Source organism: Sebastes fasciatus, chromosome 3, assembly GCF_043250625.1.
Source record: "Sebastes fasciatus isolate fSebFas1 chromosome 3, fSebFas1.pri, whole genome shotgun sequence".
Taxonomy (NCBI): Eukaryota; Metazoa; Chordata; class Actinopteri; order Perciformes; family Sebastidae; genus Sebastes; species Sebastes fasciatus.
The window spans coordinates 30363099-30381288 of record NC_133797.1 but is presented as its reverse complement, the minus strand read 5'-3'; the positions used below and the strand labels follow the sequence as shown (position 1 = coordinate 30381288).

Genomic DNA, 18190 nt, shown 5'->3' with positions numbered 1-18190 from the left:
AATCCAAATGATTAAAGGTGATGATAGAAACAGGTGGCATGCAATTGCATGTGAAAGTGGGATTGAAACTTCCTCGTGAACCCTTTAAATGAAGCAATGTCGGCTGGCAAATTTCACTGGGTGATGGCTAGTTCAACAAGAGTTTTTTTTCTTCTCAGACTGGTTTCATTTGAAAAGTTTTAGGAGCTTTAAGATGTCAAACTATCTAGTAATCTACAAGCAAAAAGCAGTGATTAGAAAAAAGTTAGAAAAATTAACATCATTTTGACCCCCAGGTTGGGAACCACTGCTATAAATATCACATCATTAACAATAAGAAACTGCTCTTGGTTATAGGGATCCATCATATTAATGGGGACATATGAAAATCTCACTTTTTCAGTGATATACATCTGGGTATCTGGAGTGCCTGCCAACCCACAAACTGTGAAATAAGACAACGCAGTCAGTCAGTTTTTTGTAGGCTGCCAAGATAAAAAAATGTGTGATTCATCATGCCAATGGGATTTTTCCACTGGGTTTTGGATTATTGCAGAAAATAAACCCTGTGTCAAACAAAAGTTTATGATACGTACACGTTTTGTTCCGATAACTCTTACAAATGAACACCACTTTTATGATTTTTGAAGTGTGAATGCGATCGCTATAAACATACTACACCACGGTCACATGACCTCATGTTGCCACCACTAAGATAAAGGCGGACTAGTGTTTGCTTTGATGACGTTTAGTAATCTCATGTAGCCACTTCTTTGCATCCGCCTTTTTTAAGACACGTAAAAGCTTCAAAATGAAAGAGTGGGATATTTACTGATGTCTTTTATGTCGTAGAACAAAACGTTAAAATCTCTTAAGCTTGTGTTAACCACAGATCTTATTTTAGACGTTTAACTAAAAACTCTTTGACTTCCAGACGCGGGAACTGGAAGTGCTAACATGCTCACTCATTTCCAGGTTTTAGGACTCATTCCTGCACCACTCTATAGCCATGATATTGTAGAAAGCATGAATTTGAAAGAAGTTGGCATTGGACGTAATATGAGTTGTTGCAGAATCATCCAATGTTGACGTACTTGTCTGGTGATGCGGTTGTTAAAACTTGTACAATCATCTGACTGCTTGTGTTTCTTGCCCTATCTGGCATCTTTAGTGGATGTCGCTGTGTTCCCAGATCTCAGCAGTAAACTTGGTCAGTACAATGTTATAACTATTGGGAATGATGGTCAAATCTATGAAAACGAGACCCAAGTTGTAATAAACCAGAGGAATCCTTTGATAAATAGTATTTACATGCCTGTTGCACATCTTCAGTAATGTTTCTACACCCAAACACATAACATAATATGAGTATAAGACAAATGCACCGGTGGATATAAACAGTATAGAGCAGAAAGAGAGCAAAACTGGCAGACAGAGTGGGGATGCAAACACAGCAGCAGTCATGAATATGCAACACGTGTATTAGCGCTCCATCCTTTTCCTCTGTATGTTTTGTCAGTTTCTCTCTTCCTTCTCCTTCTGTTTGATTCAAAGGCCCTGCTCTCTCACTCCTAATATCTCGTCAGCATCTCTTCTTCTCATCCCCCTCTCTCTCCTGTATGAGCCCCTCTTCACTAATCAGCTGAGGCCCAATTATACTCAGTTGGCCCCACACCTCCTCCCTACAGGGGCTCTGGAGGGCCAAAACATACTGATGCTGACTGACGTTAATTTGCATGACTTCTTGGCCTCCATAAGTACCACTGTTGTCTGTCTCCTGCTCTTGTATGGGAAGCCAGAGGAGGAGGAAGAGGAGGGGAGGGGGAGGAGAGGTAGAACATGTCAATGCCTAGTCATGTTATGTAATCTGGAGCAATAGGAGGAGAGTGAAGAGGGCAGAGGGTGTGGCACTGCTTTCTAACTAACTCAACACTGTCAAACCCTTATTTTTCAAGCCGACGTTGATCTGACAGGTCATACGTCAGCTCTGCACCTGTCATACAAACACTGTTGCTAACAGTCAGTGTTGTCGGCCAGATTTCAGTAGTCTACACAGAGCTTTTTAAACTACGGCAGTGCCAAATTAAACTTTCCATCCATACCTTGATCTAATTGTGTCTTTGTTACATGCATCATGAGTTCAGAGGGAGAACGTTTCAATAAAGGGCCCTTTCAGTTGATATTGTAAGAGACAGATTAACAAAGAAAAGTGAGCAGAGGCTGAAATATTACAATTTTTAGTTCCCAGTGTGAGTATAGCTCCAAAAACACTCTATGACACCCAGTTTTTTCCAGACTTGGCAAAGCTCCCACAGAAGACATTTTACAGCTGATTTCACAGGCTGTGTAGCTACTCCCCATGACATGTAAAGTTGGTGCAAAGCCCCTTCAAATAAAAGAGTTTTAAGTTATTTAATTAATTGACGATTGAGACCATAAACTCATGTTTACAATATTTACTGGGGTAATAAATCAAGGGAGAAGTAGGCTCATTTTCTCATAGACTTCCCTACAATCAGACTTCTTTTTGCAACCAGAGGAGTCGCCCCCCTGCTGGCTATTAGAAAGAATGCAAGTTTAAGGCACTTCCGCTTTGACTTCACTTCTCAGACCCGGAGGTTGCCCACTGACGCTAGCACTAGCGGAGTCAACTGAGTTTGGAAATAACTGAAAGGGTTCATTCAGATTTTTTGAACTGGAGTTGTATGTATACTCCCGTGTCCTGCGAGGAAAAATTACTGTTTTTGTCAATGGAGTCTGGTGGCTTTGAAGACAGTGATATAACGGCTTCAGTTCCCCGTCAGAAAGGGCTGTCTGACGGCGAGGTAAAGCGGCTGTGCACGGAAGCAGTGCGAAAACGTATTTTAGCTAAATGTCCCACCTAAAAAAGATCGATATCCGGATAAGTGTACACTATATTTATAATAGTTTCACATCTTTACCTGGCCATCAGACAGCTTTCTGACGGGGAATTGAAACCGTTAGTTCGCTTTCTTCAAAGCCACTAGACTTCATTGTTTGTGTTATTATGCGACTCATCCAAACTAATGTGCACGTCCACACAACAGTGCATTGCTTAGCTTCTGTGTTGGTTCTCATGTCTGCTTCTCAAAACTGGGAGCATGGCGACTGCTAAGTTACTGCCTGTAATACACTGACCATAAGGATGCATATATACTGTACATGTAGCAGCGTCATCATGCAGAAACCTATGTCAGGTCACGTGGGAAAAAGATTTTTGAAGGGCTTGGAAAATAGCATTTTGACGCTAAAACATACGTACTTTTACCAAAATTTGCATGTTTGGATTTTAATACATAAGGAACACCACTGGGAAGCTACAGAATGATATAAAATCCTCAATCCCCCCCCCCAAAAAATAACAATAGACCTGCCCTTTAAGTGTTTATTCTTTACTATATGATGCATTCCTACACAACCTTACAGGGCTGCCTTTAGTTGGCAAGGAACCAAAATGAGCTTGAATGCACACACACACACACACACACACACACACACACACATGCACACACACAAGCGCACTGTGCCGTTCTGGCGTCCTGGGCAGGCACCCAAACTGCGGACAGCCCGGCCTGTGTCTCAAGCTGGGTTTGTGCTGTTTTCTGTGTGTGTGGCGTGTTGTCGCCATGTCGTGGCTTGTGTCCTATTATCACCCCTCTCCCCCTTCCTCCTCCTCCTCCTCCTCTGCCTTTCTTCCACACACACACACACACACACACACACACACACACACACACACACACACACACACACACACACACACACACACACACACACACACACACACACACACACACACACACACACCTCTGCCCCCTCCTGGACTCGGCCAGCAGCCAAGACTGCAGCACTGGGACACTCGATTCACTCAGAGTGGTGGGGTGAGGAGATGGAGGGGGGTTTAGCGGTGCCCCCCTTCCTCGCCTCCAGATAGATGCCCAAAGATGAGATCTGTGTCCCCAGGATGAAAGCTGCGCTGCGGGGTCACACTGAGACACAAGCAGCCTCCTGCTCTAGAAGTCTCCGACTATCCAGGCTGATGCTGGATGTTGAGGAATGTGGCTTTTAGACCAGCAATAAGTGTGTGTTTACTGCTTGTATGCATGTTGACGTCCATGAAAAACACAATTTGTAGCCAAGTACTGACACGGAAACTTTAACTTCCAAAAAATTATTTTTTATTCTGAAGGACCAATAAAATTATGGCAAATATTTACAAATAATTACTTCTTAGCTTCACATTACAGGTACATAAATGGAATAATTCACCAACAACAGTCACTCAGGTGAACGGATGGACAGGTACACAGACTGAGTATGAAGAGATGCATCAAGCAAACTGCAATTTAATATTTCACAGTAAACTCAAACCCAGGAAATAAAATAACAATAATATTAACAATAGAAATATGACAAAATAAGCATAATATCAAATTCACCATTTATTTCCAGTTTTCTGAACAAAATTGGTCACAATTCAGGAACAAAAAAACTAAACGAAAAAAAAACAAAAGAGAGAAATCAAGTGATATGATATCTTTGGCAAATTCGCACTGCAGTAAAATACATTCAAATATTAAGACAACACACAACACACAAAGAGAAAAAACACCAAGTTTTGTTTGCAACTACTAGAAAATCGAATAAAAAACATACACATTTTCTTAAAGAAGCATTTCTTTTACTTTTTTTTTTAAATCCTCCCCTCCAGAATATTTGAAGGCATTTCTTATCTTCATTTTGTGTTTGTATCTGTAAGTCTTTTCTGCTATTTTATATGTTTTGTACAAGAATCTATTATTTAAAACAGGCATCACAGGCTTTGGTGAATGTTACAGATATGTTTTTCTTTTTGTCGCGTTTGATTTTGAAGAATAGAGCAAGCTGAATCGTTGAAACCTAATTTCGTCTTTGCGTTCTGATGTAATTCTGTCTTTTAATTGTTCTTTTTTTTTTTTACCAAAACATTACAGATATAAATATCTCTTTAACACCCCAGATAGGAAGCCATGGACACAAAAAAACTCCAGATTGTTACACGAAAGGCCACAGTAAGGTGAAAAATCATGTTATCTTTTTTTTTTTTTTTTTTGATTGAAACATCTGCTTAAAAAGCACAGTTGATTTTTGTAGGCTGTGTTATTTCTCCTCTTCCACAGTTGAATAATATTAAGATGTACAGAACATTGTAACACTTCAGTATGAGATCTGTCCAGAGCCTAGTTATATCAGCAAGCATGAAACAGATTGTGCCACTAATTGCTGTCAAGATGTGATGCTGAAATCCCCTCAGGTTTTTACGAAGGCAGTAGCCATCTTCATGGATTCATATTGAGATACAGTCAGGCGGTGCACACTCGGTGAGAAATCATAATAATAAAAAAAAAACTAATTTGCATTTATTTCAGTTTCCTATTTGATTTGGAGCTGGGATAAAAATGCAGGATGCGATTGCATTTTCATGGACAGTAAACTGTAGCAAAGCTGGAAATGAAACGTCTTTGTCTGATCTGAAACTAGTGTTTCTTTGTGGTTTTTAAACGCTCTACAGATACATGAAGAGAAAACAGAATATGAGATGCGATCTCGCAGAATATTCTTGGCCAAATAAAGATACCGGCAGCAATATTGCCATTGAAATGACCTCGCTTTGGCACAAAACACCCTGCTTCATTCCTATGCAGAATCTCTGACAGGACAGCGAGCATCACGTCTGAATAGTCGGAGAGCAAAGTAAGAAAAGGGGATTAATAGGGCTGTCTGAAGAAAGAGGGAGGACTTTTTGAGGAAGGTCACAGGCCTGAAATCAACAGAATAGTTTTAATATTCCTAATCCTGGTGGTGTGGCAGTGCTACAGGAGGGGAGGAGAGGAGAGAGTGCATGAGATGTGATGAGATTAGGGCTGAGGGAGGGGGAGAAAGAAGACGGGATGAGCTTCTGATGGCACAGCAGGTTTGGCCTCCCCTGGGGAACACGGGGGCATGAGAGGAGGGGCGATCACCACTCCGCAAAGGACAAAGGGAGGGAGAGTGTGTGTCTGTACTTATATTTATATATATATGTGTGTGTGCGTGTGTGTGTGTGTGTGTGTGTGTGTGTGTGTGTGGCCTCTGCCCGCCGTGCTTCCTACACTACCACCCACAATGACAGTCCCCCCTCATCGCTGCAGTCAATGTCACGGCTGCCAATCGAAAACGACCGCGGGCCAATGAGAACCCGTTCTCTCCCCATGTGAACCAATTAGGTCAGAGCAATGGCAAGGCAAGCTGTGTCACTATGAGATGCATAGTTAACAAATAATCCTGTTAATGTATGGCTGGATTCTTGGCTATACACCGGAGAACGAATTTGGCCTGTTTGGTGTCGCAGCTTCTCGCGAGCGGACACAGGAGGCACGACTGGATTCACCTCCTCAAGGAGAACGACTTTCAATCAATATTTCTTCATGTTTACAGTAGTGTGTGTGTGAGACAGTGTGTGTGTGTGTGTGTTTGTGAAAAAGGGCGTAATTCATTTATAAGACGCTCTGGTTGAATAAAAAAGCAATATTAATGAACAGACTTGTAACATGTCTGTCGCTTACTTGGCTTTTTCTGTATATTTTGTGCCTTTTTTCGCTGATCATCAGCCCTGATCCGTGGCTGTATAGCACGTATATCACATATATCACGGTCCTGAATGGATATTTCTCATTTCTCTGGTAAATCTCAGTCAGAGATTTGCTCATAAAATGTGTGTTACAGAAGAATAATGATTAACTCAATGGATGGATTGTAGAAAATCTTCTTAGCAACTCTGAAGCTGGAAAAAACCCCGACGTCAGACGACTATGAAGTAACAACAAGACAAAGAGTCGACAGCTACGCTAGCAGCTCTGTGACTCTGTGAGGTGCATTGAGCCAAATGCTTACATTGGTATGCTAACATGCTCACAAAGACTATTCTAACAGGTGTAGTGTTTACCACGTTCACCGTGTTAATTTAGCATAAACCAAAGTATTCAATAAATTTGAATTTTGACCTGATGATGCCGCAAAGTCAGAGGATCACTTTACAGTTTATCCTGAAGGGAGCATGAATGTGTGCAACAACATTTCATGGCAATCTGTCCAACAGTTGTTGAGATTTTTTCTCTCGTGGTAGCACTAGAGGAAACGTCAGTGGATCACTAAAGTCATTCGGATATATATATTTTCTGGGAATCATAAATGTCTGAATGTCCAAATGTTGAGCCAATCTATGTAGTAGCTGTTGAGATATTTTTTCAGTGGCTAAGTAAAAAAATTGGCCTGCTGGTGGCGCTAGAGGAAAAGTCAGGGAAAGGACTTTTCTATAGGGAAGTGTATTGCTGCCAGACCAAGAAAAAAAAACAGATCAGTATCACGTTATAACGTGAAAAGCCTATTGTTATTACAAGATGTTTTTGAAGATATTTTTCACATTAATACGACATGCAAACGTACCACGTCATAACAAGAAACTTTTTTTGTTATAACAATATACTACATATCTTGTTATAACGTGAAACTTTTCATGATAAAACGTGATAACTTACAAAATGTTTCACGTTATAACGTGATCATCACTTATATTGTTATAACGTGAAACAGTTTACGTTTTAACGTGAAATGTTTTATAACAATACGTTATCAGGTCGTGAAAAGATAAATAGTATATTGTTATAACAAGAAAAGTTTCTTGTTATGCAAGTTGTAATAACATGAAAACTATCTTATAACGTTATAACGTTATAACGATAAACTTTTCACATTATAACGCAATACGTTTTTTTCCCGGTGGGGCAGCAATACGCTGCCGTACTTATATGCGCTCAGTGCTGCCTCCGGTGGCTGGAAGCTATATTGCAGCAATACTAGCAATTAAAACTGTAATATCTCATTTATACATCTTCAGGCTACCAGAAGAGTCCTGTGCCACCTTTGATTTTACATTTGCTGATATCGACTTAAATGGAACAGACCTTTCTTGGAATATATTTAGATTTTTGTTACTTTCCAGCCGCCTGATTTCATTTGTAGATTGCTAATTTTCCATCAGATGAGTTTGTATTTGTTAACATTATTCCTGTCACAAATTTTATGAGCAAATCTGTGACTGAAATGTCCGTGATGAGTATGTTTAGGGTGCTGGATCAGAGCTAGGTCCTGTTATCAGAGCTGTAATGTCACTACGGAAATCACTGGTTGCTACTTATTTGTGGAAGGCTTTATATAATCTACAACCCTGTGTTCTCGTGGGCAGATAGGCAGAGTTTTGTTTAAGGAGTTGCAGGGAGGGAAGCTGAATCTTGTTTTAGTGATGCGTGGTCAGTCGGGGGGTGGGAGGGAGTTGACATATAAAACTAAAGGCACTGTCCTTGTTTTCAGCTGGTGTGGTTCAGGTTCAATAATGCCTCAGAAAGATCAAGAGAGAAAAGACAGAAACAAGGAAAGGCTCCTGCTGCGGTGCACGCCGGCCGCACAGCAGGCGAGCCGTCATAAGAATCTGCTTTAGAGTTGTGCGCACACAACTTTTAAGGTCTACAAATGTAAAACTCTATCACTATTTCAAAACCCAGAAACAACAAAGATTGAGAAACTTAACAGCTTTGTTCAGTGTTATAGGTATATGTTTATATAGCTATATTTTATGTCTCACGCTGCAGATTTGGTGCCTTCAATCTGTTAGCTAGTAAAACTACACAGTAGCAATGAAGCGCTACGGTCAGCCACACATACCCGAAACAAACAAAAAGATATGTAAACACTTGCAGACGATGGCTAAAACAACACCACACACCTCTTAGTCTTTTTATCGTAAAGAAAGCTTCATCACTAAAATCTAAATCCAAAAGTGAATAATTGAAATTGCTATTTGACATTGTGACTTCTCTTCTCATTCACTGATTACTGTACAAGTCTTGTATGGACAGAAGTGAGACAGGAAGCTACGTACAGGTTTAGGAAGATATTGCCCTCTCACAAGATCAACGCCGCGGGCCCTCAAACATTCGAGAGGGATAAAAACACACTGATTTCAGATCAGCGCCGAAGGGCAAATCTGTCCTACTCTGTCTGTACATGATGGGTAAGGCCTCGACCCTGGTGTCATACATTGTCACAGCGCAGAACTGATGCAGGAGACAAACAAAAATAAAACACTTGTTGTTTTTTTTTCACGAAAGCAATGCTTTTATCGAAACAATTTCAGGGTGTCAAACAGCACAAGGACAATCACTCAAAAGGGGGGAGAAAAAGAAGAAGTAATGGTTCTAAAAGGAAGTCCAAAAAGTAATATGGCGCCTTTAAATGATGATTGAGTCTCTTTGTGCTTTTGTAGTTAGTCAGCCGATCCACTAGGGGGGGCCCATCTTTGGGGAGTTTAAAGAGAGAAATAGAAAGAGAGCGAGAGAGAGAGAGAGAAAGAGAGGGTGCCACTGCTTCCTGGCTCTTCTTATCAATGATCAGGAAGCAGATAGAAAATGGCGTCTTATTCAATGGCACCTGTGTCAACTGATACCAGGCAACAAACTATAAACAGGAAAATCAGATCATATTTATAAACAAAGACTTCTTTTCATATTGAAATTTCTTTTAAGATTTCATATTTCACTGCATCGTCGTCATCATCATCATCACTATTCTAGCACAACAGCGTGACACATATTATAAATCATTACAGGCATTCACTCTCATCACGGAGTGCAGCGCAGAAAAGCTTCTTAATATATTACTCTGTGTCTCCTCCCATTATAAATAGCTCTTGATCAGGACTCAATCTTGGCTTGGGGAGGCAGGATAGCACCTTCCTGTACAATAACGCTCCCTGGTGGATTTGATTTTGGTCTGATGTGAACGTGTATACTGTTCATTTTAACAGTAGAGGGCTCAGATTTTATAGGCTGTGCTTTTACTGAAAGGCCAGTCAGCGGCATTCGCTAGCGTGGATGTTAGATGTTCTGTGATAGGCTACACATTGGGATCCGGCTACAACCGCTGGAATTGAGCAATTGCTAAAGCGCACCCCCGAACGGCGATTATCCAATCGTAGCTTAGCAACCATAACTAGGCACGGCAGGCCTGTCAAGCTTTGGATTTCTCCACATGTTGAAGCGGTGTGTGCATGGGGCTGCATTTAAAGAGATTTGACGGCGGAAACGTATCTTCTAGCCTTTTTCAAAACCAAAAATAGAAGAGCAAAGGTGTAATGACAGATTAAACGATTAAACGGCCAGATTTGCTGTGGCTTTTGTGCCTGTTTTTATTCAGCAAAATAGATGGCTGTCAGCTGCCACCGATTCAACTGTTATCAGGCCATTAAATAGGCATTATCAGTCGCTATAAGCACCATAGCTGTGGGTCAGTAGGGGCCTACTAGACCTACTACATTGTAAAAGTGAAAGCAAAACTTAAAAGTAGCTGGTTGTAACATGTTGTAAAACTGAATGAAATGTTACGTTTTGAACACAAACAAATCGGCTTCTTTAGGTTTAGGCAACAAAACTACAACTTCTTTAGGTTTAGGCAACATCCATCGCACCCAATATGGAGTTTCAAGCTGTCTATACTATAGCACCTGACTTGCACTTATGCTCCTATCATAATTACTACGGTCGCTAGACGTCGCTGTCATCTTCTTTTATACCTTCTTTCGGTGATCAACCATGTGAATATATGATAAAACTTACTATTGGGTGTAGTAGGCATCTATGGTACGTATAGAAACTACTAACGCCTATTTAATAGCCTGACAACAGTCTAATCAGCTGGCCGGCTAGAAAAGCTTTTTTTTTTCTACTTCTTGTCTGAAAGGATCCAAAAAAAACCTACAGTTTAGATGGTAAATCTGCCACTGGTATCATTGTAAACCACATATGTGCCATGCGAGAACACAAAGCTTGACAGGCATTAACTGGCAGTAACTACAGTAGACGGGCTTAGTGAACGGTCAATTGTGAAACTGAACACTCTCATTGAAAATGATGGTATCCCATTTATCAAGCATTGTGATCCCGGGGGAAACATGTTAAATCCACAGTAAAGAGACTGGAATGATAATGATATGGATGATTTTGGTCATTCAAAGTTATGAGAATTGGATTGTCCTTACTTCACCATAGCATGGCATAGAAAATTGATTGATTGATGTCGGGGCATAAAAAGACTGTTTGTTTGGATAGTGATTTTGCTCTAATTAACTCAAATCATTTCCTCAAAAATATTCCCAACCTGAAAACATTTCACCCAGAAGATCACAATACAGTTTCAATTACTGCTGCACACTGACTTTTTGGATTTGTAGATGAAAAACAAGATAGGGATACCAAGCCTTGATTTATTATGGGAGGGTCCAAATTCACTCGCCCCTGACCAGTCCTATATCTATCAGTTATTGGTACGCCATGCCTGTGTCCTCACAGTAATGTAATACCCAGTTTGTCTGTGTCGCAGCCGAGCAGTGCGTTTGTTGGCTTAAGTGTCAATCAAAGAAAATTCAAACATCACTGACGTCAAATATTTGAAATCTTCGTCCTCATTGTCGTCCGTGCGTAGGCAGGTTTTTACTGTGCAGTGCTGGTGCTATCCGTCCCCTTGTTCCTCCCTCATCTCCTTCTCCTCATCCTCCTCGTGTCTTAGTAGGAGGGGTCAGTGGCGGTCGTAGGCGGAGGCTGTTGCAGTGGCAGCAGGGCCCGCCCCCCGTGATGTTGTACTGTAGTAGTACGGTGACCCTATAAGAAACACAGAAACAAATCTGACATTCAATTTCTCTTAAAGAGACTAGAGACTAAAAAAATATATATTTTTTGATGAGTCCATTCTATTGCAACATGGGTCTTGTTTTTGTAGTTTTGGCCTTTTTTTGGGTTGTGATATTGTTGTGCTCACCAATTATTTAAAGCTGCATTGATATAATTTATGGCCACTTGGGGGCAGCGTAACAAGCTGTAAACACACGTTGACATATTATGACCAGTTGGCAACCTCCGGGTCTGAAAAGTGAAGCCATTGCAGAAGTGCCTTTAACTTGCATTCTTTCTAATAGCCAGCAGGGGGCGACTCCTCTGGTTGCAAAAAGAAGTCGGATAGTATAGAAGTCTATGAGAAAATGACCCTACTTCTCACTGGATTTATTACCGCAGTAAACATTGTAAACATGAGTTTATGGTCTCAATCGCTAGTTTCAAGTCTTCTTCAATACAGCATGATGTTCATTTAGTAAGTTATGGTCCCATTTAGAGTGAAATAGACCATAAAGCAGGGTGAGCTTTAGGGTGTGGCTACCACGGCGCTGTCTGTTCTGGGAGTTGTTCGCTTACAACTTTAACTCTTTCACAGTGTGTTTTCTGTTCATGAAAGTTAATTGTAACATTTTGGTCGCCTAAAAATGTCTTATTCAACATTCATGTCACTTCTGGTTGCAAAGAACCAAGATGGCAATGACAAAAATGACAAACTCAAGGCTTCAAAATGGCAGTCCACAAACCAATGGGTGATGTCACAGTGATTATGTCCACTTCTTATATACAGTCTATGATTATTAACTTATAAAGTTGATATGGGGAACAGGTTAGCGAACAGCTGCTTATTGCCTACAAATCCAGTAGATACAGCGCAACATTAGCATTCATTTGGAGTCGTGTTTCTAGCCATCTGATGAATATAAGTCCAATATTCACTCCCCTTTTAGCTCTGTTTTGGTCTGCACCAACTCCTGAGGGAAATATCTGGATAATTGGCTTTTTAGCAGCTAAATGATCGCCATCTAAAGGGGATGAGACCAAGTCATGGTTTTGGAAGTCACAAGTAAGTCTCAATTTGTTTGGTCCTGAGCAGGTAGAGTGTAGTGTGTTTATCAGAGCTTTTTGCTGAAAACAGCTGCCTGCTACATCTGGAAACGGGGTGGTGAGAGTGAATAAAACAGTAAATTTGTGGGCTGGAAAAGCAATATATAGCTTCTTAGAGCTGCAAGTACTTTCTCTTCCAAATACATGAGGCTAATCTGGGGATTTAAAAACTTGTATGATTGTCTCGTGCTTCTACTCATGTTTCTTTCCCTGTTGGACTTCTGCAATTAACTCGGCGAGTTCCATTTTTAATATCAGCGATAGGAATGATGGTTAAAATGACAGAAATAAGACCCAGGTTGTAATAAATCTGAATTATCCTTTAACTACTTTAGGGTTACTGAAATGCAGTGTAAATGAAGAATGAGCAGCTTCAATTTTCTGTTAAGATTATATTTGAAGTTGAATGTGAGGAGTGAAAGGAAGGGATGAGATGACATGACCTGATGAAGCTAATGACATGAACAAAAAAGAGTCTCCTTGTCGTGCACAACCAATAAAATGAACTCAGTCTACTTTCTGACAGTCGTCTCATCATCTCCCACCTTCACTCTTCTCTCGCACTCACACACCCACACACACACACGCACGCACGCACACACACACACACACACACACACACACACACACACACACACACACACACACACACACACACACACTATATCTAAGTGACAGTCTAAGCTGACACACTGAGTACAGCTCTACTACTGCTGATCCCTTGAGTCTATTCTCTCCTCAGGGAAGAGGTCAATTCAATACTGTAACCCCAAAGACACACAGAAACCCACACTCACACACCTTTGTACACAGCGTCTACACACACACACACCTGTCTCTGTCACTTCCATCAATCAGCCCAGCTGTGTGTTGACAGGTTATGTCTGTCCACAGTCCAGGTAATCTCAGGAGACTCTTTGGGGAAGTGAGGCATTAAGCCGGCCTGACAAACTATTTAGTCTCAGTCAAGACTTCAGACGCCCTCTCTCCTCTTTGCCTCTTTTTTTAAAAACTCCCCTTTCTCTCATTTGTCACCTCTACTCTCATCCTTCCCCGCCTTCCCTCCGTATCACAGCCTCTCTGTTGCCGCTGCCATCAATCTTAAACCTTTCAGAGTCTCCTAATGTGCATCTTGTCCTCATATTATGTGGCCGCTCATCCGTTATCATACTAAAGTTGCCTTACAGTCGCTTCCACCGTCATTTCTCCTCATCATTGCACCTCTGCACACCTGAATCATCACACATACTTGTTGCTTGTGTTTACTCTTTCATTTGCTTTCTGTTTCTCTCTCCACCTACCTTGCATCTGTCCTGCCTGGCTGGTGAAGAGACTGGAGGAGCAGCCGATTTCCGTCCCCAGGAGAGACCCATAATCCTGCTGAAACACTGGGGACAGAGGGATGGAGGGAAGGAAAGAGAGACGAGAGGTAAGGAGAGGAAACGGTGGTGGAGGGGACACTACAGGTCATCACAGCACTGACCCTTCTCACCTATTGACCTTTACGCCGCCACCCGCTCACCGTTTCACCTTTAAACGTGACCCCTTAAATGACTCCCCAGACAATGCCTTTGACACTGTTTTTGGCTCGGGGTTAATTTTTCCTCTTAAACAAGGATGCAGAGATGTCAAGACAGGGATGGGATGTCTTTCACTAAAACATGTGCAATCATGGTTTTTGCAAGGTGAAGGTGGTTTATGTGTTTCATCTTAAGGTGATTGATGGATGAGTCTTTAGTTGGCAATATGGCTGTGTTTTGGTAAGAATCTGGCAATACGATACGTATTGCGATACTGTAAGTAAGGCGATATATTGCGATTTTTTTTTAAATCAAATTTTACTGGGGAATACTCACAGTACAGAATCTAAAGTCACTTAATGTCTGTTTCACTGGGACTTTAAATACCTGAGAAATCAAGGTATTTCATCACGTTTATGCAAATATCCAATGACACATAAAGCGGTGCTGCTCATTACTATCCCGGATAGGTTAAGTAATGATATGGCAACATCTCTGCTGGTATAGCCTATATTGACACATCGCCCACCTTCAGTGCTAAAGTAGAAGACACGTTTTAAGCCACAATGCAACATGATATTTTATTGTTCAACAGAGGACATTTCTGGTGCACCTCTTTGGATTATCTGAAAACATGTTTTTGAGACTGATGTCACATTGCCTCTCAAAGTGGATTAGTTGATAGGCTATAAACTGATGCTCATTGTGGTCTGGTTGATCACTGCTTGTCGCAGTTTGTTTCAGTCATAGTCGTTCATAGATGTGAGGGTGACTACTAGAGGTGCAACGGTTCAACAAGTTTCGGTTTGGTTTGTATTTCGTTTTTCGGGTCATGGTTTCGATTTGTTTTTCACATTAGGGAGAAGAAAAACATAACCATTTCAAAAGTGTTTGCACTCCAAAATACATAAATAGATACACTGTGGAGCTGTCCTCGACCAAAGAAATTCTTAGTTGACTAACACTCGTATACGATTTTGTCAACTAACCGATTAGTGGATTTAATTCACGGATCTTTCTCCACAAAGAACCACACAAAAAGCACCACTTGAAATCTTGTGCTCATAAGTTTCTTGGAAATAAGTCATTCAGCATGAATAAAGCATACAAAATGACTAATCTACGAAAGAAATCTTAGCCAACTCAGACCAAAACGAATATTTGAGCCCTCGGTTGATTTTTGAACGTCATTGAATGGTTAATTTTTTTTACGGTTCGGTTTTCATCCCTTGTGACAACATGAAAAATTATAAATAAGAGTGAACTTTCTCCACAATAACTGTATAACATGAAATCCCACAAATCCCAAAATGCAACGCTGATGATATGCAGATAAATGCCTGTTAATCTGTTCCTTCAACTCTCTCTCTCTCTCTCTCTCTCTCTCTCTCTCTCTCTCTCTCTCTCTCTCTCTCCTTTTCTTCAAATCCATTCACACCCCAAATTGCCAGTCCTTTAAAACATCCTTTCACAGAACCATTAGTATGTCTGTGATGTATTGTACTGTATAGTACAATACAGACAGAAATGTAATGTAATGAAAGAAATGAACAGTGGGGCATGAAAGATACCGTGTATTACAAGAGAATATTAGAAAGGTTGGAGCTGGGATGTGAGGTAGGATGAAATGAAATTCATTGATACAATTATTGATGCAGTTCTGGATGTAGAGATGTGGGATACACCTACCTAATAAACTTGGGTTCGGAAATCTCCACGATTCGTTGTATGTGGAATACTGGGGATGGGAATATGGACTTCCGGAAAAATCTCCCCCTGAAAGAAAAGAGTATGTTTAGAACCTGGCAGAGGATGAAAATGTCTGTTTCTTTTTTGTCAGTTTTACTGAGACTTGACTTGTTTTTGAGCTACCAGCCTTTGCTAAGAACAATCAAGCTGTAGTTTAGTGCAATCCAGACTTGAATTTACATTTCAGTGTGATCATATTTTTTGTTTTCTGTTAACGAATGTGTAAATCAAGTTCATGATGCACCTGTGCACATTGCAAACAGTGATTAGACACCTGAATAAGGTGACTATATGCCAGAGTATCCCATTATATTCTAGTGACCGTAGTAATTATGAAAGGAACAGAAGCAGAAGTCAGGCGCCGTAAAAAGGGGCGGCTGTGGTTCAGAGGTAGAGCAGGATGTCCACCAATCGGAAGGTCGGTGGTTTGATCCCGGCCAAGACACTCAACCCCAAAATTGCTCCCAAAGGCTTGGCCATCGGTGTGTGAATGGGTATTTAGATTAGAACCTGATGGCATCTTGCATGGCAGCCTCTGCCATCAGTGTATGAATGTGTGTGTGAATGGGTGAATGCTGACATGTAGTGTAAAGTGCTTTGAGTGGTCAGAAGACTAGATAAAGTCTAAATAAGTGCAGGTCTATTTACCATTTACCAAAAGTGTGAAACTCCATGTCCATAGTTATTTTAAGCCAAAAACACAATATTTTCCCTAAATTTAACTAAGTGGTTTTGTTGCCTAAACCTAAAGAAGCTGTTTTGTTAGTGTCCAAAACACAATGTTTCATTTAGTTTTACATGAAAGGCCTTTGCACACCAAGTCCGTATTTTTTTTGTCCAAAATTGTTGCACATTTAATAACAATAAACATTGTGTCAATCACGTCTACATACCGGCTCCGAAACTTTCGTCCGTATTTAAAGTTTTCGGAACGGGTTTGATTTCTGCGTTTTTTCGCATCCGTCGAAAGGCAAAAGAGGGTTGTTTGACCACTCAGAGCCACCGTCCATGCGAGTGATAAACTGATTCACTTTGTCTCCCCGCACAAAGCACTTCACAATAAAGAAATAAAATAATACAGAGATCCGGAAATTAAAGCTAGATTGTGGCAGGTGATTGCAGAACAGCTTAGAATCAGGGATGGTTGCAAAACAAAGTATGTACGAAAGATTAGACAGTAGTGATTGTGTTCTCGGCAGCTAAACGATAGCTTCTTCCTAATGTCATTCATTCATCAGCCCCGTTTGGGACCAGCGCTACGTATTGCATCCATGTAATTAATTCAGTTTTGTCTTGTATTGCGAATTTTCGCAACAAATTGAATAATAAAACACATCGGACTCAGTGTGCAAGGTTTCTGTGCGTGACGTTTTTTATCGGATGACTGATTAAAAGAAACGCTTATGAAAAATATGGACTTGGTGTGCAAAGACCTTTAGAACGTGTTGCTTTTAAGTTTCGCTTTCACTTTTACAACATAGTAGGCTCCTAATGACCCACATCTATGGTGGTTATAGCGACTGATTTTGTATTTATTTAATTAGCGCCTATTTAATGGCTTGATAACAGTCGAATTGGGTGCACAGTTAAAGCTTTTAATAAGGTGCAGGAATGTTTTGACAAACGGCGTGTTTTGCTCTGATGTTGTTAGTTGCTGCTCCTCATTAAAAGCTTTTAGTATAACTGCTCGCTCTCAAGACCTCCAGAACATAACGGAAACACTCCGAAAACCCAGTCACATCTGGGATACTAGTGTGCACGCAAAAGCAGTGATTTTATTTAAATGACATTTAATGTTGTCATTTAGTTTTAGGGACTAGCTCAGATTTTATTTTGCTTACAGTGAAGCTTTAACATAGTTTTCAGCAGAACGGTTTGCAGACTAGTTGAGAGTGACTGAACAGGAGATCTCAGCGAGAGTGTAGTGGTCCTCTCGTTCAGTGGATGATAGCGTAGCTTTTCTCCCTCATTTACTACTTGCTGTCTGGGGTCTACTGTTCCTCCTGTCTTCCCCTCCCACTCCTCTCTTCACCCCTTCCCCTTTATTTTTCTCTCTCGTCCTCTGGCCCGCCTGAC

The 18190-nt window shown here is 40.8% G+C and overlaps 1 protein-coding gene across 4 annotated transcripts in view; it reads right to left on the bottom strand.

Annotated features, from left to right (window-relative positions):
• Window positions 1–4164: 4164 nt before the first annotated feature.
• The window catches only part of pax5 (paired box 5), a 71888-nt gene continuing 57862 nt past the window's right edge, over window positions 4165–18190 (bottom strand). For all 4 annotated transcript variants that reach the window (XM_074630151.1, XM_074630153.1, XM_074630152.1 and 1 more), the window contains exons 9-11: window positions 16055–16141; window positions 14147–14233; window positions 4165–11729 (exon numbers count right to left, since the gene is read on the bottom strand). In XM_074630151.1, coding sequence (XP_074486252.1) covers window positions 11647–11729; window positions 14147–14233; window positions 16055–16141 — 257 coding nt within the window. In that variant the 3' untranslated portion in view covers window positions 4165–11646. The remainder of the gene's footprint in view (window positions 11730–14146; window positions 14234–16054; window positions 16142–18190) is intronic.